A 25277-nucleotide genomic window follows, 5' to 3' on the forward strand; every position below is an offset into this window, starting at 1 on the left:
GTTTGCATAAAGCCAAATGTAATATGGATGTGTGAGAGTAGTGCGTAGCATGATGTAATTTTGGTACAGACCCGACCCCTTCCGTAGTACAGTGTTTTCCTTTACAAGCATTATTATCATGAACTCAGAGACCCCAATACCCAGTAAGACATTTGGTTTATGAAACGACATTCTATTTGAAAAGATGTTAGGTATAATAAATTAAATTAGTTTTGTTAATAAATGTCTGTTTGTTTGTTGTTTGACCCTGAACTCAGCAATGTTCCAGCTACATGACGGCGATCTGTAAATAATCGAGTCTGCACCAGACAATCTAGTGATTGACATCATGAGCATCGATCTACGCAACTGGGATACGATGAGTTTCCAGTGTATATGAATGTATGAGCAATGTCTTGTCATACTTTCAGGTGTAACACAATCTCATGAACAGCCAATCAGCTCATACCGACTTGAAGAAGCAATGAGACATTATACGTATTTAAAACTGTCAGTGTCAGAAATACATACAAATATAAAAAACAATTCGTTCAAGACACGTTGGCCGTTAGTCGGCTCTTACAAGCATAGTCGCCCTTGAACGGGATTGCTTTGCTGTTTAATGCCGCACTCCGCACTATTCATATTTTCAGGATACCAGTTACGCTATGCGACACATATCACGAGTGTAGGCACCACTGTGATGAATCGAACCCTGGTTTTGGGGTGACGAATGAATATTTAACCACGAGGCTATCACCCACCATAATTAGTGATTACTAGCAATTATCTTACTATAATCAATCCTTACGAGTCGTGATAGTGTTTGTCAGTTTTATACGACATCATGGCACTGTAATAAAGTTGATGAATGAATGCTTCTGCATGGTCATCGAAACAGTTTATTTTGCCGTTCCTCGGGTCCCAAGTTCTGTTATAAGGACTGTGACGTCACACACACACATACGCACACGCACGCACGCACGCACACACACATATAATCATATAATCTCCCATTTTTTAGAGGTCGTGTTCCACTATCAAAGGGATGATCATTTGAATTAATAATAGTTCGATATCTCATGAGCATGTCGTCAGAAAATAGCTTACAGTTCATTTCCATATCATGTGTCATTTACACATTACGCATGTCACAAGTTACTTAGTATTGATATTGACATGGTACACGGTAATCGAATTGTGTATCTCGATACACCGATGTTTCCTTGAACGATTACACCAATAACATACTGCTGAAAGCGGTTTTAAACCCATATTCACTCTGCCACTACCAACATAAAGAGTAGTACTACTTATTGTGAATACACGATACATGATATAGCCACAAACAGGTTGTTTCATAACATTATCAGATGGACTTACCTTTAATATTGCTATTTTCAACGCTCTTTAAAATAGGACAGCAGCGCACGCAAAGATATAAGGAGCGTTACTTCGTCGATGGCCTTCATAGTTGACATTAACTGCCATTTTATCCTTAAGCACCTTCATTATAGCGTGTATGGAGATCAGAAATGTCAATAATTAGAGTCAAAGTTAGTTTTCATTTCGATATAAATAAATTCTTACCACCTTAAATTGAATTAAATGGACCTTCGTCGGTTCAATTGTTGAATATATTCGTGACGTCTGCTTCCATCCATCGGGTCTGGAATAAACGCGCACGGAAAACTCGTGCAGCGGAAGTGAACTGTGATTGGTTAAAACGCGTCACCACGACACCACGTGACATTCCTGCGTGAACACCTGCGTGAAATGTACAAGACTTCAAACTGGATTTGACATTTGTTTATGTAAATATTAACAACGACGATAAACAGCCTTCAGAGGTCAAAATGTAATATGTTATAGTGCCTTATATATATATTTCAATACCAACCTTTTATGACTGTCATAAGCATTTTCTACTTGCACATAATGACTAGTTATACATACGTAGAATTTTAATCGGCTGAAAAATACTACACATGTCTGCAGTTTGACTTGTACCATGTGATCCCGTGTTTTTTCAATGAACATTTGACTTGCCTTTGCATGTGTTTGTGACGAGTGGCACTAGCCCTGCTTATCTTATTCTTTTACATTGTATCCAGAATTATTTTGCATTCTTTTGAAATGAGTGTTAACTTATTGAAACACATATGGCCCAGTCTTTAAATAGGAGTCGCAATTCACGGTTCGGAGTTGCGTCCCTTGGGGTGTCAGGTCAGATGATCATGGGTTCGAATTCAAGATTCACCTGGTTATGAAGCTTGGTTTGTCAGTTTAATACCTGTGTGCTCGTTGCCTTCATCAAAGTGGCAAACGTCTGAAATTTGCATCAGTTTACCTACCAGATGTCCAGAATCAAAGATAATAAGGGAAAAGAGCCCATAGGTCTGGTCACACGTCAAGGTCTTCTGCTTTTTTATGTACTGACCAACCCCCAGTGGTGGTATGATATGATTGGAAGTGCTAGCACCCATCTTTCTACTGGAGAGAATCATACATTTCATTTGCCGAATTTGAAGGAAGGTCAAAGTAACTGGAGTGAGTGAGTATTATTCTACGCCGCTTTAAGCAATATTCCAGCAATATCACGGCAGGGCACACCAGAAATGGGTTTCACACATTGTACCCATGTCGGGAATCGAACCCGGGTCTTCAGCGTGACGAGCGAACGCTTTTACCACTAGGCTACCCGACCGCCCCTAAAGTAACTGGAGCATTCTTTAACAACATACTGTAGCCTTATGTTAAAGTTGTCTTACTTGTCATATATGCTTTCCAAAACCGCAAGTAATAAAAATAGAAGTTCATATAACATTTGTGTTAAAATTATTAAAGTCATGGGACTTTCTGGTATAAAGTTGTCTTGTCTTGACATGTGTTATCTAAAACCGCGCGTGATATCAAATAAAAAAATGTATATACCTGTCTTGTTAATATTATTAGAGACAAGGGGACTTTCTGGTTTAAAATTGCCTTTTAGAAATGTGTGAAGTAAAAAAAACGGAGTCCACTGAACTTTCTTATTTATGTTGTTAGAGGTATTGGTCTTTCTGGTTAGACGGGCGTTTTCCCAAATTGGAAGGGATGTCATTAAACCAATAAAGGTTATAACTCAGGTAGGTACAGGGATAGGACATTCTCGTTAAAGTTGTACGCATTGGCCAGAAATGTCATTATGCTGGAAATGCCTTAAAGATTCTTCTTTATGTTACCTAGAGGTCAGCGGCGGTCGGGTAGCCTACTGGTTCACTCGTCACGCCTGAGACCCGGGTTCGATTCCCTACATGGGTACAATGTGTGAAACCGATTTCTGGTGTCCCTCGCCGTGATATTGCTAAAATATGGTTAAAAGCGGCGTAAAACCATACTCACTCACTCACTAACTCACCTAGAGGTAAGGGTCTTCAATCTGTGATGAGTTTGAAGAAGGCATGTTTTATCACTTTTCTAGTTTGACCTACATTTTTTAATTATCATCCGCTTTTATATTGATTGAAATTATGCCAAATTGTTCATTTTAAAATTTGTTAACATATTCATAATAGAATTTATTTATTTCACTACGAGTAAATGTTTGGTATGTTCTTTCCCCATAGAGTGGCCGGGTCATTGAAGAACTTCAGGAAGTCGTCTGCTGCGGGATGTCCCTTATATGGCGTGTAAAGTTTCCCACACTTCCCGTCGCCCGAACACCTGTTAATCCACGTTGATAAATAGGCGATTCCTAGAGCAGTCTTACTCTCCTTCATTGGCTTGAGGACCAGGTCCATCCACAAGTTGGGATGAGTATCCACTGTGGGGTTATTAGATCCGAACTCAGTCACTGCCGCTATCTTATTCCTCCTCTTGGCCACATCAACAATGGACTCGATTTTAGCGATGAGGTCTGTGGGGTTTCTTGAAGTCGAACCGCTGTAGTAGTAGTCTTGTCCCACCACGTCGACGTAGTCGTCCCCAGGGTAGGTTAGCATATATTCATGGTTATCCTTCACCCAGCCGGGGCTGTAGGCGTAGAGGAAGTTGTGGACGTGTTTGATGTCACGGAGGTAGTGGACAAGGAACTGCCAGAGTTTCTTATACTCGTCCGGGGTGTTGTGAGCAGCATTTCCCATCCCCCAGAAGAACCATCTTCCGTTCATCTCATGGTAGGGACGGAATATTACGGGGATATGTTTACCCTGGGGATCTTTGAAGTTTAGTGCCCATTCTGCGATTTTGTCCAGGCTCTTCGTCAGGTTGACGTGGTTGGGTCCACCAGGGAGAGATTTTTGGATGCTGTGGGCCACGTCCCCCTGGTCGTCGGCAATGTAGAACGGCCCTCCTGTAACTGGGTTGCTGTGGTGCCATGAAAACGTGATAACTTCTCCTCGAGCGTAGGCCTTGTGGGCGAGATACGTCACGGTGTCAATGTAAGAAGGTGTCAGATCCCGGAAGTCCATACCCATGATGCCCGGATGTTGGTTCGTGATTGAGCAGACGTCACAAAGGTCATCGCTATCCATATGATGTGCCTGTTCACTCTGGAAAAATATGCAATGAAACACAATTTCGTTTCAATAAATAAAGGCAATTAATAGCGTTTATCATCCCAAACTGGCCCCCACAGGAGATATCGCTTGGGTGACATCAAGCGATATCTACATTGTAGATATCGCTGCAATGAAATTGCATCACAATAATTTGCAGACCATTGTGACGTCATAATCAAATGACATATCTTAAGGCTCTGCTAATGAAACTGTTAGCAGTACTTTTTACAACGAAGACACTTATTACTGTCTACAAACTGCAAAAGTTGGAAGGATGATGTTGGATGATTCATAAAATCTCACTTTCGTGTCTTCTGATATCAAATATATCAACACTCGTTGATATAATTGATATCAAAAGACACGAGGGTGAGATTCTCTATTTATTGGTACAAACAAACTATATAACTCTCTCCCTCTATTCTAAGTATAATAACAATTATGGCTGTCAATTTTAATGATAAATCTGATTGTGTTGAAATTTTAACTCAATCGTCACCACTCGCGTCTGTCCGTCAGACTTCGGTCTTTCCGGAAGGAAACGAGCGGTCATGAAAGTCGCCAACTCACGGTGAACGCCCATCCTTTGGTATTTCCATTCTGGTAGACATGGTAAGGAGAGTGCCCGCCATATTCTCCCCACTGTGTGGATCCTTGCATCCCAAACATGAACTTGCTGTCGTCACGTGACAGCTTCAGTAGATTGCTGTACAAGTTCTTCGTCTCCAAGGTAGCGCGTTGATCGATCGGAAGTCCATAGCAGCCATATTGGATCGCAGTCAAAATAAGAAACCCCTTAGAAAGAGGCACCATGTTGGTTTATATTATCCTTTTTGGATACGCCACAATATAGCCAAGTCTGCTGAATATATGCTTGAAGCTTGACCCAGTCAACAGGTAAGATTATCTGAGATTACATGGACGACAGCTGTTGTTTGTGCTGATTAGGTCCAAGCAAACTGTGCCTGATTATAAGATAATGAAATAATTAGGGTTTCTTTATTGTGCAGGTTTCTGAGATTGTATTTAGTGGATATTGTCTACTGACACATACTAATATGATAAAGTACCACCACTTCTATATTTTCATTTATCCTGAACTTACATGCGTCATTTGAAAAGGGTGTCAGGCCTATCCCATCCTCTCTCTCTAGGCATCCGCTATTTCTTTTGGCATTCCCCTTGAAGATCCGGGGTTGAATAGGTCTTCACCAATCCATGCTTGCCGTAAAAGGCGAATATGCTTGTGGTAAGAGGCGACTAACGGGAAGCGGTGGTCAGGCTCGCTGAGTTGGATGATACATGTTATCGTATCCGAATTACGTAGATCAATGCTTAAATATCAATCACTGCATTGTGGTCCCCGAAGTCGTCCTGTTTATTCGGTTGCTGTGGTGCCATGAAAACGTGATAACGTCTCCTCGAGCGTAGGCCTTGTGGGCGAGATACGTCACGATTTCCATATACCAGGACTCCATGCACAGGAAGTCCAAACCGATGATGCCCGGATGTTGGTTCGTGATTGAGCAGACGTCACAAAGGTCATCGCTATCCTTATCACGTACTTGTTGTTTCTAGCAAAAAACAAAACAACAAGGAAACGAGTAATTAATTTGTACACCCCTTCAGTATAATAGTGTGTTTGTCCATGGTATTTTTTGCCTTTTAAATTTAAAGACGAACCTGGATAACAACTTCTATATTGTTCGTGACGTTTCAGGGCTACTTAATGTCCCTGTACCGACTTTCATGTCTTAATGGTCTTTCAACTTTTAAATTTCTGTCCAAGAAAAATGTAATTACTAATTCTGAAATTGCTGAGTTGAAAACATTCCAAAACGAATAAAAACCCGATAAATTCATTTTCTCTTATCTACTCGCATTCATATTGAATCACTTTTTTGTATGTGTGTGTATGTTTGTGCATGTGTGTGTGTGTGTGTCTGTGTCTGAATGTGTGCGCGAGGGTGTATGTATATATATGTGTATGTATGTGTGTGCGTGTATGTATGTGTATGTTTGCGCGCGTGTATGTGTGTATGTATGTGTGTGTCTGTGTGTACACTTAACTAGTCATTGTGTCTTTCATTATAAAAAGGGGGCACGTGTGGCCCAGTCGTCTAAGGCGCCGCGATTCGCTGTGCAGAGTTGCGTCCCTTGGGCATGCCAGAAACCTATGATTGTGGGTTCGAATCCCGGTTCACCCCGATTATGTGTCTAGGTTTGTCAGCACCACACCCGTGCTCGTGGGTTTCACCGAAGTGGTAAACGTCCGAGACCTGCATTACTTCGGGCCTTCCTCCCACATAAAGCTGACACGCCGTGATATACCTCGAATACTGTTAAAAACGGTGTTAAAACCCAACACACTCACTCACTAGAAGTCCTCTGTGTTGAAAGCGTGTGCTGATATGTTATGAATATCGATAAATAAACCATTACCAAGGGCAGGTCGACCTAGGCAGGTCGACCTAGGTCGACCTAGAGAAAAAGATATATTTTATGTAACTCGCTATTATATCTTTTTGCTAATTCTGTTTGTTATAAAGGTTGAGAGTTTGATATTCAGTAACATGAACATTTTATAAATTATAACAAAAATAGCAAATTTTAATACTTTTTATCTTTTTATCACTCAGATATGAAGGGCCGGACAATTAAAAAAAGACTTGAGCTGTTTATATTTCCTTTGCTGTTTTGGCTTTGCTCATTCAAAACCACAATCATGAAAAAACAATGTGTTGTTTTACCCGTGTGCAAAGACGTGTTTTATCATCTGGTCCAAATTCACAAGACCTAGTTACCCAAGTATATAGAGACGTCAACAGGTCAGTGGTTACAGTTCCTGTACCGAGATTGCCAATAGCACCAGGCTGTGGAACTAGCGCCTCTTTTCACAAGGATAAGGCTCCGGTTCAGTAGACAATGTGATAAGTGACTTGTGTGTGAAATGAAGACATTGTCTCGGCTTGATAACGGTAATCAGTTATTCTAGATTCAGCAACATCATACAATTTGACTCTGCTGACAAATATGATGTTTTAATAACTTGATTCACACAAGTCAGAATGTGTTGGGTTAACGCCGCTTTGAGTGAGTGGGTATATCACGGTGTGTCAGCTTAATGTGGGAGGAAAGCCCGAAGTGATTGAGGTCTAAGACATTAACCACTTGGTGAAACCAACGAGCTCGGATATGATGGTGACAAACCTAGAAACATGAAAAGGCCGAATCTGTTATTCGAAACCACGAACATAGGTTTCTGGTGCGCCCAAGGGACACAACTCGGCATTGCGGCGCCATGGACGACTGGTCCACCAGTCAACGGTCGGAGCCGGAACCAGGAATTTGGTGAAGTAGGTGCATAGTAGATCAACATCAAGAAGTGGAAACACATAACACGTTACCATGGTTTCTGAAAAAAAGTGAGTTGGGGATTGCACAATAAGGGCGTTGTATTTATGTTTTCCGTTATCGAAAAAAAGGAGTCGTAACGCACAAGGTTTACGAAAGATCTAGCCAAGATTTTTGTTTGGATTCATGGGGATTCACTGGGGATTCATGGGAGTACACTCAAAAGAATGAACTAACTTGTTCAATGTTCGTCTACAAACACCAACCGTTGTGCTTTAATGTGAGTTTGGTCGTCAATGTTGGTCTTCAAATACTAACCGTTATGCTTTGTGGTGAGTTTAGTCGTCAACGTTGTTCTATAAACACTAACCGTTGCGCTTTATGGTGAGTTTAGACGTCAATGTTAGTCTATAAACACTAACCGTTGCGCTTTATGGTGAGTTTAGACGTCAATGTTAGTCTATAAACACTAACCGTTGCGCTTTATGGTGAGTTTAGACGTCAATGTTAGTCTATAAACACTAACCGTTGCGCTTTATGGTGAGTTTAGACGTCAATGTTAGTCTATAAACACTAACCGTTGCGCTTTATGGTGAGTTTAGACGTCAATGTTAGTCTATAAACACTAACCGTTGCGCTTTATGGTGAGTTTAGACGTCAATGTTAGTCTATAAACACTAACCGTTGCGCTTTATGGTGAGTTTAGTCGTCAATGTTGGTCTACAAACACTAAACGTTACGCTTTATGGTGAGTTTAGACGTCAATGTAAGTCTATAAACACTAACCGTTGCGCTTTATGGTGAGTTTGGTCGTAATCACGTGTATGTTTATATACTGTTTACAATATTTTTTTCGAACTTTCAAGAAACAAAATCAACCAAAAAAACAAACCCAGTAACCTCAAAGTTCTGCTAGGGCTCAGTCACACATTCAGGATTTTTACTGCCGTCCTGGAAAGGACCATTCCCGATTAAAATTTGTCAAAAGTCTGATCAAGATCCTGTGATTCGTGGTGGGAAATTCACAAATAATCAGATATTGTTCTGGAAGCGTCCCGATTCAGCCGTGACCAGCCGAATTCGTCCCGATTCTCCCGTTCTCAATCCGAATCTGATCCTATTTGTATCTTCCGCATGGTAAAAAACGACCAAATCTGTCCCGACAGCGTCCCGATTCTCCCGAATGCGATCCGACAGAGATCAGACAGTAAAACCGACAAATGCGGTTCGCATTCAGCAAGATCTGGACGCAATCTGGACTCGATCGACAAGAAACGACAATGAACAATTCATGTCCGTTCATCACGACAGCGTCCCGATCCCCAGGACACCGTCAATTTAAGGCAACACAGGAAATTGTGGCGATTTTGATCCGATACAGCAGAATCTGTCACGACATAGTCACGATTGTAATCCGACTAGACAAAATCGGCGGAGTTTCCCGAATGTTACAGGACGCACCACACTGTCGGTAGTTCTTGGCCGACCTCTCTGGACCTTTCCCGATCCGTAGGCCTATGTTGCGAACGTATACGACTGCGTTCAGACAATGATAGGACATTCCAGATCATTGAGGATAGTAATCCGACTTTTTCACTTTCGTAGCGCTGCCTGATCTCAAACGGGAGCCATAATCGGCACTGTGTGAACCTGGCCTAATGTGGCAGTAGAGTGCATTTGTAAAAGTTACATTTTTTATTAGTAGTATTTGTCAGACTTTACTGCCCCTGATCGTTCGTGAAATCTCAGTTTGGGACAATTCCTATAAGACTTTCTGTACCTTTATAAGAGCGACACGTGAGCGATTCGATCACTATCTTGAAATCTCAATTTAGTATATTGAAGATATCAAGATAAAAAGCGTAAGAGGCGACTAACGGGATCGGGAGGTCAGGCTCGCTGACTTGGTTGATGCATGTCATCGTATCCCAGTTGCGTGGATCGATGCTCATGATGTCAACCACTGGATTGTCTTGTCCAGACTCGATTATTTACAGACTGCGGGGGTACGGGTGGCACTGTCGTCTAAGGCGCCGCAATTCCCTTGGGCACGTAAGAAACCTATGATTGTGGGTTCGAATCCCGGTTCGCCCCGATTATGTTTCTAGGTTTGTCAGCACCATACCAATGCTCGTGGGTTTCACCGAAGTGGTAAACGTCTGAGACCTGCATCACTTCGGGCTTTCCTCCCACATTCAGCTGACACGCCATGATATAATTATTGGAATACTGTTGAAAGCGGCGTTAAACCCAACTCACTCACTCACTCATTTACAGACTGCCGTCATATAGCTGGAATATAGCTGGTTTTCACTGGTCCTCTCTGTAAGTAAAAAATTGCTGGGCAGTCAAAGTAAAACAACTTCTTTATTCATATGGTTTTGGCCATATTTTGGATAATCAAGGAATAAATCATATTGGTTTTATTGATAACTTTAAAATAAGATGTATTGAAATAGATAACCAACCGTGGTCTAGCAGTTTAGGAACGTACTCAAAACCTTCTTTCTATTCTTGTATTAAGCAATATCATGTATTTGAAAATTATCTAGATTGCATTTCAGCAAGTGACTATCGTATTGCTGTGAATAAATTTAGATGTTCTGGTCATACTTTGCTAATTGAAAATGGAAGGAAGTACAATATACCTAGAGCTAAGAGACTATGTCCATTTTGTGTAAGACCTGAAGTGGAAGCTGAATATCATTTTTGTTTACAATGTCCATATTATGACAGTTTGAGACGTAATGTTTTACCTTATTATGTTTACACAAATGTAACTTTTGATATATTTGTAACACTCTGTTACATCTAAAACCCCATGCATAATTAATGCTTTAGCTTAATTTATATGTCTTGCTTTTAAAAAGCGTAATAACTTTCTCATTGGCGCTGAAATTGTCTAACTCTGATATCATGTATTGTATAATTGGCCGGTGGCCCCTTTACTGAAATAAAGCTCTCTTTCTCTCTCTTAATCAAACATGCAAAGCACGTCCTGTCATATGTAAAATACTGCACCTCAAACTAACATGCAATCACTCATGCAAAATGCATTTTTTCACATGCAGACAAAATCACTCATGCAAAACTCATCCTCTCACATGCTCACGCAATCACTCATACACAACGCATCCTCGTACCCATACACACTCACATCCAATCACACGTGCAAACCACAACATCTCTCTCTCCTTCTCTCTCTGTCTCTCTCTCTCTCTGTCTCTCTCTCTCTCTCATCTCATCACATTATTTACATCAGTACATAATTTATTCTAACTGAGTGACCTGAGTCAACCTACGTTACTACATTTCTGGCAACAAGAAACACAACAATGAGAAGTTAACACAACTTTTCTATTGAATGCACGCAAAACGACAAGAAAGACAAGAAAGTTGCCTTATTATTATTGTCTCATATTCATATCAACAATCGAAAGTTAAATGTCTCTGACGCATTTCAGAATACACATATGCAATTAGCACCTATTTAATTATATTAATTAAAATCCTTTTATTCATGATTGAATCAATAAACAAAATTAATTTTCTTTACGCCACTTGGAGGCTGTTAACGGGGGTTATAATATGGTTAATCTAGGTCAACCGAAGAATGACGTATTTGAGTTGACATGAGTTCATCTCGGTCGTTCAGGGTTTTCAAATCGAACGCAAGCCACTATTTCTGCAAAAGTCACAGAGGCGTACGTAAAATGTCTCTCGCGAAGTGCCTGTAACGACAAAATGACTTCTGATGATTGTGTCGAAGTGTCACACATAAATTCATAAATATTCGGAATTCAAGGCGGTCACCACTCCCCGGGCTAGCTAAATGTACAGCACCCTGACTATCTCGATCTCCAACCCCGGGACAGTTAGATATACACTGGACTAGTATCCTGACTATCTCGATTTCCACCCCCGGGCCAGTTAGATATACACTGGACTAGTACCCTGACTATCTCGATCTGCACCCCCGGGCCAGTTAGATATACACTGGACTAGTACCCTGACTATCTCGATCTCCACCCCCGGGCCAGTCAAATATACACTGGACTAGTACCCTGACTATCTCGATCTGCACCCCCGGGCCAGCTAGATATGTACACTGGACTAGCACCTTGACCATCTCGATCTCCAACCACGGGCCAGTTAGATATACACTGGACTAGTACCCTGACTATCTCGATATCCACCCCCGGGATGGCTAGATATACACTGGACTAGTACCCTGACTATCTCGATCTGCACCCCCGGGCCAGTTAGATATACACTGGACTAGTACCCTGACTATCTCTATCTCCACCCCCGGGCGAGTTAGATATACACTGGACTAGTACCCTGACTATCTCTATCTCCACCCCCGGGCTAGCTAGATATACACTGGACAAGTACCCTGACTATCTCTATCTCCACCCCCGGGCGAGTTAGATATACACTGGACTAGTACCCTGACTATCTCTATCTCCACCCCCGGGCGAGTTAGATATACACTGGACTAGCACCCTGACTATCTCGATCTCCACCCCCGGGATGGCTAGATATACACTGGACAAGTACCCTGACTATCTCGATCTCCACCCCCGGGGCGAGCTAGATATACACTGGACTAGCACCCTGACAATCTCGATCTCCACCCGCGGGATGGCTAGATATACACTGGACTAGTACCCTGACTATCTCAATCTCCACCCCCGGGATGGATAGATATACACTGGACTAGCACCCTGACTATCTCTATCTCCACCCCCGGGCCAGTTAGATATACACTGGACTAGCACCCTGACTATCTCAATCTCCACCCCGGGATGGCTAGATATACACTGGACTAGCACCCTGACTATCTCGATCTCCACCCCCGGGATGGCTAGATATACACTGGACTAGCACCCTATCTCGATCTGCACCCCCGGGATGGCTAGATATACACTGGACTAGCACCCTGACCTTCTCGATCTCCACCCCCGGGATGGCTAGATATACACTGGACTAGCACCCTGACTATCTCTATCTCCACCCCCGGGCCAGTTAGATATACACTGGACTAGCACCCTGACTATCTCAATCTCCACCCCGGGATGGCTAGATATACACTGGACTAGCACCCTGACTATCTCGATCTCCACCCCCGGGATGGCTAGATATACACTGGACTAGCACCCTGACTATCTCGATCTGCACCCCCGGGATGGCTAGATATACACTGGACTAGCACCCTGACCTTCTCGATCTCCACCCCCGGGATGGCTAGATATACACTGGACTAGCACCCTGACTATCTCGATCTCCAACCCCGGGCCAGTTAGATATACACTGGACTAGCACCCTGACTATCTCGATCTCCACCCCCGGGCCAGTTAGATATACACTGAACTAGTACCCTGACTATCTCGATCTCCACCCCCGGGATGGCTAGATATACACTGGACTAGCACCCTGACTATCTTGATCTCCACCCCCGGGATGACTAGATATACACTGGACTAGCACCCTGACCATCTCGATCTACACCCCCGGGATGGCTAGATATACACTACCTCACCCACCACCACTACACAGACCACAACCTCTACTACAGAAACAACTTCACGGACCACCACAACACCAATCGGGGGCCCGGGGGGCCCGGTCGTCTAAGGCGCCACAATTCTCTGTGCAGAGTTGCGTCCATTGGTCACACCAGAAACATACGATCGTGGGTTTGAATCCTCCCAGGCTCGCCTGACATATGCATACTGTGATATAACTGGTAAGATGTTTAAAGCGGCGTTAAACCCAACACACTCATTATTTCAAATTATTCAAGTGTTATTTTCATGGCCCAATGTTATATATAAACTGTTTACTTAAGAAGTAATATGTTGGAAAAATGTTTGCTAAAGAAGTAATACATGTATATTGGAAACAATACGAGATGATATTCATAATTTGCTAAAATCATATCATAATGATTACCTCTATAATATCCGCTTATTATCGTCCTTGTAATGTCAGTCTCTATGGACTGATCGTGGATTTTTAAATGTTTTTTCTCAAATCAAAAATTTCTAGTTATTTCAATTATTTATTAATTTCTGGATGTTTCGAGGTTTTTTTCTCGTTGCTTCGATTAGGTTTTCGTAATTTCAATTATTTTCTCGTTCCTTCGATTATTTCTCATTACTGCGATATTTTCACTCTCGTTACCTCAGTTATTTACTCGTTATTTCAATTATTTTCTCCGTGCTTCTAGTATTTTCTCCTTACTTCGAAATATCGAAATTATGATTTTTTTCAATATATCGAAAACTAATCGAAATTGCGGAAAAATAATCGAAGCAACGAAAAAAATAATAATAGGAATTTCGAGTTTTTGTGATATTTGAAGTAAGAGAAAAAACTCGTTATTTCGAGAAAATAATTGAAAAAACAACCGAGAAAATAATCGAAGTATCGAGAAAGAACTCGAAATTTCGAGAAGATAATTGAGATAACGAGAAATTTCTGTTTTAAAAATTCATGCTACCAAAGTGGAACCTTAGGTTTTTGTTCAAATATTCACAATATAACTGAAATGCTGTTGAAAGCGGAATTAAACTAGCCGCTCTCAATCACTGTCATGGCATGATCAAGTGTGTTTGTGTTTAACAGTGATACCATATATATGATACGTATATGGCACAATACTTTAAACATGAGGGTTAAAATACAAAAGAGGAACACCATGTGTATACCATGTGTACCAGTTCAGTTTGTAAAGAAATCATCACGGTCATGTCAACCAATAAAAAAAGAGATACAGTAAACTACGGTTATAACGAACTCGAGGGGACCACTACTTTTTGTTATAACCGTAGTTCGTTATAAGCATACATACAACATATATACAACAAATGGTCGGGACTAAAAACAAAGTTCGTAATATAGGTCAGTTCGTTTTAAGCGTGTTCGTTATAAACGTATCTACTGTACACACAAACTCACTTTCATGTGCCATGCGCAGTAGTGGAGGACAACAAAAGCTTAGTTTCTAGAAAAAAATGGTGTTACATTAATGTTTAAAATACCTAAACTAAAATAACTAAAGCATAAAATTTCATAGATTTCAAAATGCACTACTTTAAAGAAGTCAAACAACACCCAATTTGTCATATGACCATAGTTAATCTGTCATGTCATCACAGATTAACTATAGACATATGAAAAAGTCGGTGTTCTTTAACTTCTTTTGAGTAGTTGATGGTAACCCCTTTGTATTAGGGCCTGGAAAGACCAGAAAAAACCTCAACTACATAACTGTATTGTAACTGAATTGAGACTACTTTTAGTAGTGAATAAAACGGGAGATATCTGCATGACTGCAGGTTTTAAAGGCAAATAAACCCTAAGGCAGGCTTATCAGTAGTTTCTGATACAGACCCTGACACAACTATCCGAAAACTCCAAAGAAAGTTAAAATATACTCAACAACAAAGGTTCCTGTGACACCAATATTTTAGTGTATTTTTCAAAAAGTAAAGTTTGGTTTTCAATATTGTAGTGCATGTATGGAATCAAGTCACAAAAACGCAACTGCTACAGAAAAGCATGCAATCCATGCAAAAGTTGACTTTTATGCAAGCCCCATGCATTTCACTACCCAAGAATGGCTATAAAACATGTGCGTTAACGGGATTCTATATGCATTGTTCAGCATCGTGCTGACAACAACCACTCAGAAAAACAATAAAATTACGCAATTATTCAACATTACGAAATGCCACGCCTGTCCGAAAATGAGCGTCTGCGAGTCATTGGTATGCTTGAAGAAGGATCGAGTCAAGGTGATGTTGCAAGACAATTTAACGTCCACAGAAACACCATTTGGTGTTTATGGCAATGTTGGCAACAGATGAATGCAGTCAGAAACCATCCTCGGAGTGGCAGGCCACGCGTAACCAATAATCGACAAGACAACTGGATTCTAACAACACACCTACAAAATCGATTCCAGCCAGCAACAGTGACTGCAAGAAGCATCCCTGGCCTTTGACGAATATCTTCACAAACCGCACGCCTCATGTGCGGGGACTGTCGCCAGAAGACCCGCCAGACGTCCCATTTTGACAGGAAAACACGGTCAGGCACGTCTACAGTGGTGCAGACAGCGTCTACGCTGGACGGCCATGCAGTTCTATTCACTGACGAGTCTCGTTTTCACCTCAGTCACAACGATGGACGGATTCGAGTGTACCGACGTCGAGGTGACGGTTACGTCAATCATTATGTCATGGAAAAAGATCGGTTCGGGGGCGGCAGCGTTATAGTATAGGGTCGAATTACAGCAAGACAGAGGATCCGTTTGATAGTGGTAGAGTGAAATCTCAATGGACAGCGCTACCGCGACGAGATCTTCGGCCCTGTTGTTCTACCGTTTTTGCGTCGTCATGGCCCTGGCATTACCTTTCAACATGACAACGCCCGGCCTGATATTGCTAGACTTGTTCAGGAATCTCTTCAACAAAACAACGTGAATGTCATCCCCTGGCCGGCTCGCTCCCCTGATCTCTCACCGATAGAGCATGTGTGGGATTAGATGGATCGGCGCTTTCGCCGTCAACCACGTGTTCCACAGACACTGAAACTTCGAAACATGCTCCCTCAGATATGGACAGATATGGACAGATATCCCACAGGACTTCCATCAGACGAAAGTGTGTTGCTCGCATCGCAACCAGAGGTGGACACACACGCTATTGATTTGTAAATTGACATTTTGGCATATTCATGTTTTTTTAAATGAAATCACGCATTTTCTGAAGTCAGTATGACAAATTAAAACCATTTGAACACTTACAGGAGTCTTTTATCTGTTGCAAACCGAAATTGTTTCAGATTTGGTAAAAAACATAACTTTGCATAAATTCTTATTCAATGTCACAGGTACTTTTGTTGTTCAGTATACTTTGCAACTCTAGATTTCTTCAGTTTCTTTTAGAAGAGATTGTTGCCTTTATAATGTTTAATAAATGACAATGTGGTCAACAGTGTATGGCAGCGACCGACGGGCAGATGAAAGTGCTTGCACACTAATGTCTCAGTAAATTATGTCAACAGTACTCAAATCTAACATTCTAGGAGTAACATCGTGTCCATCAATAATATAGATTACTGGGGTTGTGCGTGCTGAGATTGTGTAAGAAGTCTGGATGTTTCTTCAGCTGCAGCTGCACAACCAGATATTCTTTTCAAATTAAAACTATGGGCCAAAATAAGTTTTTGGCAACAATGTAGTTTTATTGGCAGGCACTTTTTTTTAACAATCTGAAGCATATTTATTCTTTTGAGACTACGTCAACTTTAAAGGACAGTGGGGGCAGGAGTTGCCCTATCTTCGGAGGCGCCGAAATTTCCTGTGCACAGTTGCGTCGCTTATTAAGGGGTACCGGAAGTGACGTAAAACCCAGCTTACTACCTTACTCAAGGCCAACGCAGATTTGTCTTATCGATCCTGTTAATGGAATTTGAGAGCTGATTTGTCCAAGCTGACCCAACAATACGTGACCAATCAATGTCTCTGTCGAAGGGTAGACAAATATACAAGGTCTTTAAGTTTTACGTTCCTGTTCACAAAGCCATGTCTGGGCTCTGAATAGATCACCTGCTTTAAACGCAACATTCTAATTACATTGGAGATTAATTCCGATCACGACGGACAAGTAAATCGTTCTAAATGAGACAGAAGCTGTTTGCAAAGTCTGATCATGAAGCACCTTTAATTGGATCGATATAATTTGTGGTGATTAAATGATGCAATTGTGCTATAAAAAGATACATGCGTGTCTATTCGCATGACGTCTCTGAAAGGAAAATAGCTTTTGGGTTGCAGTCACCGTGTCTTTTGTGCACAAAAATGTCAGTCTGCTTTTGCAGTCAGTAGTGTACAGGAGGGTCATACTTCATACGTGAAGTGCATCTACAAATTATGAAGCTGCCCGATGCAATAGAATAACCCTTTAGGTGAGATGAAATGGCTTTTTACCATCACGTCCAGGAGTATTGCAATTTTATATAACGCCGTGCATGCACGTGTGTGTGGGTGTGGCTGCTTGTACTAGTCCGGACTAATGACGATTTTAAAGTGCTAGCCTACTGAGATACCATGCTGCAGTTTAACATAAATACCCCACTCAGACACAGTATACTGACTCCGAGCCGAGCTTTTTTAGCCCCTGAATGCCGAGTGCCAGACAGGGTAACAACAAGTACCATCTTTAAACGTTTTTTGGTATGACGCTGCCGGGGATTGAACCCCGGATCTTCCGCTCTCCGGGCGGACGCTCTCCCACTAGACCACGAAGGCGGAAAAAACAATCTTTTCAAATCTGAACCGCAATGGGTAATAGCTAACGAGAAAAGTTTAAAAATCTTAATATTTTTTAACAACTTTGACAACTACTTTCAAAGTTTTCCATATAGTACATTGCTTATTTGAATCAGTGTTGGACAACCCCTCATCCTGCAGACGGATAAACTGTAAGAAAAATCTAAAACAACATTTATCCAACACACGCTCTTTGAAACGGACGTAAAATATATCTTGCTGGCGTACAAATACTTGAAAAGGCGATCTTTAAAGACATCGTGGCTTATCAGCGCCTCGGAAGCTTCGTGGCCGACTCACTAGCATTTGTCACCACTCGCCCCGTTCCGTAACTGCAAGAAGACTCATCCCCGTGTCGCATTCGTCACCACTCGCCCCTTTCCGTAACCTGCAAGAAGACTCGTCCCCCTATCGATGAATGTTATGTGCGAAAATACGACAAACCAATCAGAATGCGCGTATGATTTCAAGTACTTCGTCAAAGAATCCCTCAGAAATAATTTTTAAATTTACATATGTCTTGCATCTAAAAATATAGCCAAGACACAGTTAAATGTTTTTAGTCATACTATATAATTCTGCACGTCCCGATGTGCTTTCAATTGCATCTGAAATATGTATAATATATGGGGAAATATATGTGAACCATTACGCAACGAATTGACAATTGTTTTAGGTATGCCCGTTTGCGCAAAGACGGAACCCGGTCGCAAAATGGCCACGAGAGGGGCACGAGTCGCTATTCGGCTTGTCCCGGAATAACACGAGTTGGTCACGAATGCCCCGTGTCGATGAATGTTATCATTCGTCACCACTCGCCCCTTTCCGTAACCTGCAAGAAGACTCGCCCCCCTATCGATGAATGTTATGTGCGAAAATACGACAAGTTTCAAGTTTTTCGTCAAAGAATCCCTCAGAAATAATTTTTGATTTTACATATCTTGCATCTGAAAATATACCAAACACACTGTTAAATGTGTTCAATCATACTGTATACTTCCGCATGTCCCGATGTGCTTTAAATTGCATATGAAATATATATAATATATGGGGAAATATATGTGAACCAGTACGCAACGAGTTGACAATTGTTTTTGGTATGCCCGTTTGCGCCAAGACGGAACCCGGTCACAAAAATGGCCACGAGAGGGGCACGAGTCGCTATTCGGCTTGTCCCGGAATAACACGAGTTGGTCACGAATGACACACAAGGTTACATATACGCATTCTGCAGTTTCCACTGATTATATTAGAAACATTTGACGTTTGATATTACATCATTCCGCACATGTCCTTAAGTTAGCACTGTAATGTGTGTAATGTGGATTGTGTTCTAATACAAAATTATTCTAATGGAACTGCGGAACTTACTATAGAAAATCCCCGAGACGGGCTGAAAGGTTGTTCCACGAAAAGAAGGCCCCGTTAAATAGGTTATATGATAATTTAATATATACCAAAGTTTGGGCATCGATGTCACGCTTCACCGCTGACAGAGACCATATACCGACGTATAAAAATACTTTGTCTCTCGTTTTTATTGAATAGATTTGTCTTAACGCTGCGCATCAGTCAGACGTTTTCCCAGTTGGAACCACGCTGAAGACTTATTGTCTGAAAGAGGGTAGAGAAGCATCAGATATCCAAAATCACAACTGTGCCTTGTAGGTTATGTGGTACTGAGAAACTGCACGGGGACTAGCATCAGGTGCTCTCCGACGCTAATAACCTTCCAAACCACAATCCTCCTTATAGCCCCTCGTTTATCTTTGTTTGGCGAAATCTTTTGTTTTTTCTTGAATACTGCTGACAATTCCTTGTTCATATATAATTTTTATTGTTAATACTCCGCTTTCTATTTCATCTTTGAATTTGTAAATGTACCCCGTTGGGACTGGTGTCTGGGACTGGGGCGTAATGATTCGGACTCTGTTCTCTGGTACTAGGGTGTCAATCAAACGAGATTTTGTTTGTTTGTTTGTTGTTTAACGCCGCACTCAGCAACATTCCAGCCATATTACGGCGGTCTGTAAATAATCGAGTTTGGACCAGACAATCCAGAGACAATCACATTTTACAACACGCAAAGGTTGCTGAAGACCAAGTCAGCGAGCCTGGCTACCAGACCCCGTTAGACTTCTCTTACGACAAGCATAGTCACCTTTTACGGCAAGCATGGGTTTCTGAAGACCTATTCTAACCCAGATCTTCACGGGTCCAAACTAGATTAAACCAACAACGTTCGCATTATCAGACATCCAGGCTCAGTAATAGGGGTATCCCTGAAGATCCGGGGTAGAATAGGTCTTCAGAAACCCATGCTTGCCGTAAAAGGTGACTATGCTTGTCGTAAGAGGAGTCTAACGGGGTCTGGTAGCCAGGCTCGCTGACTTGGTTGATGTCATCGTATCCCATTTGCGTAGATGGATGCTCATATCAATCACTGGATTGTCTGGTCCAGGTTCGATTTTTTACAGACCACCCTCATATATAGTTGGAATATTGCTGAGTGCGGCGTTAAACCACAAACAAACAAACAGTAATGAGGGTCACATTTGTATAAGTGTTTGTTCCACGAAAACATGATATCTGACAATCAAATATAAGGTGACATACTATGAGTGAGTGAGTGAGTGAGTTGGGTTTAACGCCGCGTTTAACAGTATTCCAGTTATATCGCGGCGTGTCAGCTTAATGTGGGAGGAAAGCCCGAGGTGGTGCGAGTCTCAGACGTTTACCACTTCGGTGAAACCCACGAGCACGGGCATGGTGCTGACAAACCTAGAAACATAATCGTGGCGAACCGGGATTCGAACCAATTATAGGTTTCTGGCGTGCCCAAGGGTCGCAACTCTGCACAGCGAACCGCGGCGCCCTAGACGACTGGGCCACCCGTGCCCCCGACATACTATGAGGTAAGGTGAAATGAGGTTTAACATCACGTTAAAGATTATTGCTTTAATATTGCAAAGTGCATGTGGCTGCATGTTGAATTCCGGGCTATTTTATAGTGCAAGTCCACTGAGACACCCAAAACCCGTTAAACACCGTTAAACCCAACTCACTCACTCACTCACTCATCTGGAATGACGCGGCAGAAGGATCGAACGACATCGAGAGAAAGAAGGACAACATCGGCATCAATGTTCCCGAAAATATACATATTAGCAAAAATAACAACCAATACACAATGAGCGGAATATCTGCTCGACGCCAGGAGCACAGCGATTTGCGGTGTTTTGAGCTCATACTACAAGCAGATGAAGTTACCGGATAACTACCCGAAACACCCCAAAATCCTTTGAGAGTTATATCTAACCCTGCGTTGCATGTAGTGTAAAACGCACTCACAATCTCCTTTTCGAGATGGAAGTATTCCAAAATAAGAAGAGTTATTTTCGGGGTATACTCAGAGTGAGTGAGTTGGGTTTAACGCCGCTTTGAACAGTATTCCAGTTATATCAAGGCGTGTCAGCTTAATGTGGGAGGAAAGCCCGAGGTGATGCAGGTCTCAGACCTTTTCCACTTCGGTCAAACCCACGAGCACGGATATGGTGCTGACAAACCTAGAAACATAATTGGGGCGGACCGGGATTCGAACCCACATAGGTTTCTGGCGTCCCCAAGGGACGCAACTCTGCACAGCGAATCGCGGCGCCTTCGACGACTGGGCCACCCGTGCCCCCGGATATACACAGAATTTGTATTTTGTTAAATGGACTGTGTAAGGTGTGACGAATCGTTGCTGTGGCAACCGAAAGTTACCGAAAACTTGATAAACCTGTGCTTTAAATTTGTGGTTTTCATTGAGTGTTATTGCATTTTAACATAAACAAACACCGATTTACGCTACATCGCCAAATATAATAAACACATTCAATGAAATTCATAAATATAATATTTTACCTCCTTAGTGGGGCACGGGTGGCCCAGTCGTCTAAGGCGCCGCGATTCGCTTTGCAGAGTTGAGTCCCTGGGGCACGCCAGAAACCTTTGATTGAGGGTTCGAATCCCGGTTCGCCCCGATTATGTTTCTAGGTTTGTCAGCACCATACCCGTGCTCGTGGGTTTCACCGAAGTGGTAAACGTCTGACACCTGCATCACTTCGGGCTTTCCTCCCACATGAAGCTGACACGCCGCGATATAACTGGAATAATGTTAAAAGCGGCGTTAAACCCAACTCACTCACTCACTACCTCCTTAGTACTTTTTTTGACCAGGACTTTTTACCTGGTGACGTAATCCAGAAATCTGTTTATCCAGATTTGTGCAGAAAGACACGATATACACTTAAAATTTTGATTTCACCAACAAATTACAAACGTTATAAAAACGTTACTAGACTGAGAACAGTTACCGAAACACTGCACAATTAAAGTCCAAAACACAACGATGATTGCCGTATAAAATACACCACCATCGAATAAAAATATCTTGGTCTTTTTTCATTTCTAGCCATCTTCAAACGTTGGTGTATACTTTCCTTTTCTCGGTGTTACCAGATGACAGTTATGCGTTCCTACAACCTGTAGTCATGGCTGCAGCAGCAGTTTTCTTTAACGATTTGTTAAATCAAAATATAAGTACATGGGTTACCGGAGAGCTATCTAAAACACTCCAAAATCTATTGGGAGTTGTATCTAAAATTGCGCTGCGTGTAAATAAAACTCACTCACAATCTCCTTTTTGAGATGGAAGCGTTATTTTCGGGATTAAGCTGGGTGAGGGAGACTTTTAGAGGTTGTGAACACCCAACCAGATCACGCAACCCAATATGTGATAGTGAGATCATCGATCACAGAGACCAGCCCGATCACAGACTCATCCCTGGCGGTCACACATGGAACTAACTTACAGGCACTGTTGTTTTGTACGTTCGATTTAAGTTGCTTTTTACGACAGCTACCAGCTGCTGGTGATCAATTTCCCCCACTGGTACTCTTAATGTAGCGATACGTTGCCTGACTCAGTGTACAAAAGTTGACCGCATTACCTTACCACGGGGCTAACATAGCGCGCCTTGATTTAATGAAGTGGAAGCTTGGTGGACAAATTTGTCTTCCCTGAAACCTCACGATCCAGATCATGATAAATGACAACAGATTATGTACTTCATGTTGTAAAATGAATGTTAGTGAATGCTGTAATCTGATTGGTTGAAAATCGACGGCAAATGGAACTTAAAGCCCGGCAATAATTTGGACTATATACAGCGTGAATACTTTTTGTGCTAAATGTAAATAGTCAAAAAGATTTAAATACTTGGTAGTCTATAGGCCGCGTACAGATTGTATTATTTATGTCTTCAATTGTATTATCTTGTACAGGAACATAGGATTTTTTACCCAACATGGGTACAATGTGTGAAGCCTATTTTTTGCTGGAATATTGCTAAATGCGGCTTGAAAAACATACTCACTCTCTCACTTGAGTTCATAGGGTTTGGCTCGACTCAGCTGGAATATTGCTGAGTACGGCGTTAAACAACAAACAAACAAACATTTTACCCACATTTCGTGATGAGAGCATTACGCAAAACTCACAAGCAAATTTTCATATTACGTAACCGGAGTAATCTCTTGTTTGTAAACAAACGCACCTGTTGTTAAAACAGACCAATCTTTTGATGCTACTGACATATTGTCTTGCCTAATTATAAATTTATTTTACCAAAGCCGCGACAGAATTTCAGGGTTGGGCCGGGATTTCTTACTAAAAATATAATCAAGCCCAAGTTTTACTAATATAATTAATATTAATTATGTATGCATCGCTTTGTAAGAAAGAACAGTGTGCCTTTTTCTTGCAGAGAAATGTCCAAAGAATTCAGTTCGTTTTTTGAATTAATTTAAAAGAAATCAAAATTATCACCGTTTTATGTTGGAAAACATAATTGAGCTCCTAAACAATTAAAAAAAAAATGCTGAGCAAGAATAAGGACAGATCAGGAAGTCCGTGGTTCGAACCCCATCACGGTTGTCGGGAATTGTATGACCGCTATACATGCACATGTAAATCGTTATCCTTACCAACCGCCAGCCTCATAGTCGGTGCAAGTATTATAACCCGGCCCAGGCCGCTTCACCACAGGTTGTAAATGTCCACTGGCAGTCGGTGGGACTGTACTGCACGTGCTGCACGAAATTCACGCGGTTGTAACGTGAAACAACACACTTGGCGATGTAGCAGGACTTGCGGAAGCTTTGCAATTGACAGATTTAAAAAAGTGTCTCTATCATCGTATGCTGTCAATCAAATTCAAGAACTGTTTATCACACCTTCGAATATACTTCAAGCAATACGTGCCTGTGTAAAAGCCAACGCATCGTCAGCTTTTTGTTTATTTGTTTGTTTGTTGTTTAACGCCGCACTCAGCAATATTCCAGCTATCTGACGGCGGTGTGTATATAATTGAGTGTGTACAAGACAATCCAGTGATTGACACCATGAGCATCGATCTACGCAATTGCGATACGATGACATGCATTTCTTAACAGATTCGATGAAACTGTGGCAACCAAAGGATAAATACGTAACTGGAAATAGTTTTCACGATATTCTCTCTATTAAAGTTAACCATTTTATTTCAGTGCTTCACAAGTGAAATGAACGATAATAATATGGACGAATCGTTTCTGACCAGTGGCTACCGTACGTTATCGAAAACGTATATAAGGTTGATAAGCCTGTGTTTCAAATTTGTGGTTTTTATTGAGTGTTATTGTATTTTAACATTAAAAAACACCGACTAACGCTACGTCGCCAAATATCATTCACATTCAATGAAATTCATAAACATAATTTTTACCTTCTTAGTACATTTTTTTACCTGGAGGTAATATACTTATTACCTGGTAGACCGCCTCCGTGGTCTAGTGGTAGAGCGTCCGCCCGGAGAGCGGAAGGTCCAGGGTTCGATCCCCGGCCGCGTCAGACCAAAAAACGTTAAAAGATGGTACTTCTTGTTACCCTGTCAGGCGCTCGGCGTTAAGGAGCTAAAACAAGGATTGGTCGGCTCGGAGTCAGTATACTGTGGTATACTGTGTCTGAGTGGGGTATT

At 41.7% G+C, this 25277-nt stretch overlaps 1 protein-coding gene across 1 annotated transcript; it reads right to left on the reverse strand.

The window, feature by feature from the left end:
* Positions 1 to 3551: 3551 nt before the first annotated feature.
* LOC139445881 (mannan endo-1,4-beta-mannosidase-like) lies at positions 3552 to 5991 on the reverse strand. The gene is made up of 3 exons (XM_071227117.1): positions 5626 to 5991; positions 5091 to 5485; positions 3552 to 4511 (listed from the first exon to the last, which is right to left on the reverse strand). Exons 2-3 carry the CDS (start codon positions 5331 to 5333, stop codon positions 3552 to 3554), a joined length of 1203 nt encoding a protein of 400 aa, XP_071083218.1. The 5' UTR covers positions 5334 to 5485; positions 5626 to 5991.
* Positions 5992 to 25277: the final 19286 nt, after the last annotated feature.

The sequence above is a fragment of the Haliotis cracherodii genome, unplaced genomic scaffold (assembly GCF_022045235.1).
Source record: "Haliotis cracherodii isolate W230 unplaced genomic scaffold, xgHalCrac1.p SCAF_6, whole genome shotgun sequence".
Lineage (NCBI taxonomy): Eukaryota > Metazoa > Mollusca > Gastropoda > Lepetellida > Haliotidae > Haliotis > Haliotis cracherodii.

Coding starts and splice junctions, on each gene's coding strand:
- LOC139445881 (XM_071227117.1), bottom strand. CDS start 5,333: ATGGTGCCTCTTTCTAAGGGGTTTCTTATTTTGACTGCGATCCAATAT. Junction 4,512..5,090: donor CCAAAGGATGGGCGTTCACC/GTGAGTTGGCGA, acceptor ATATTTTTCCAG/AGTGAACAGGCACATCATAT.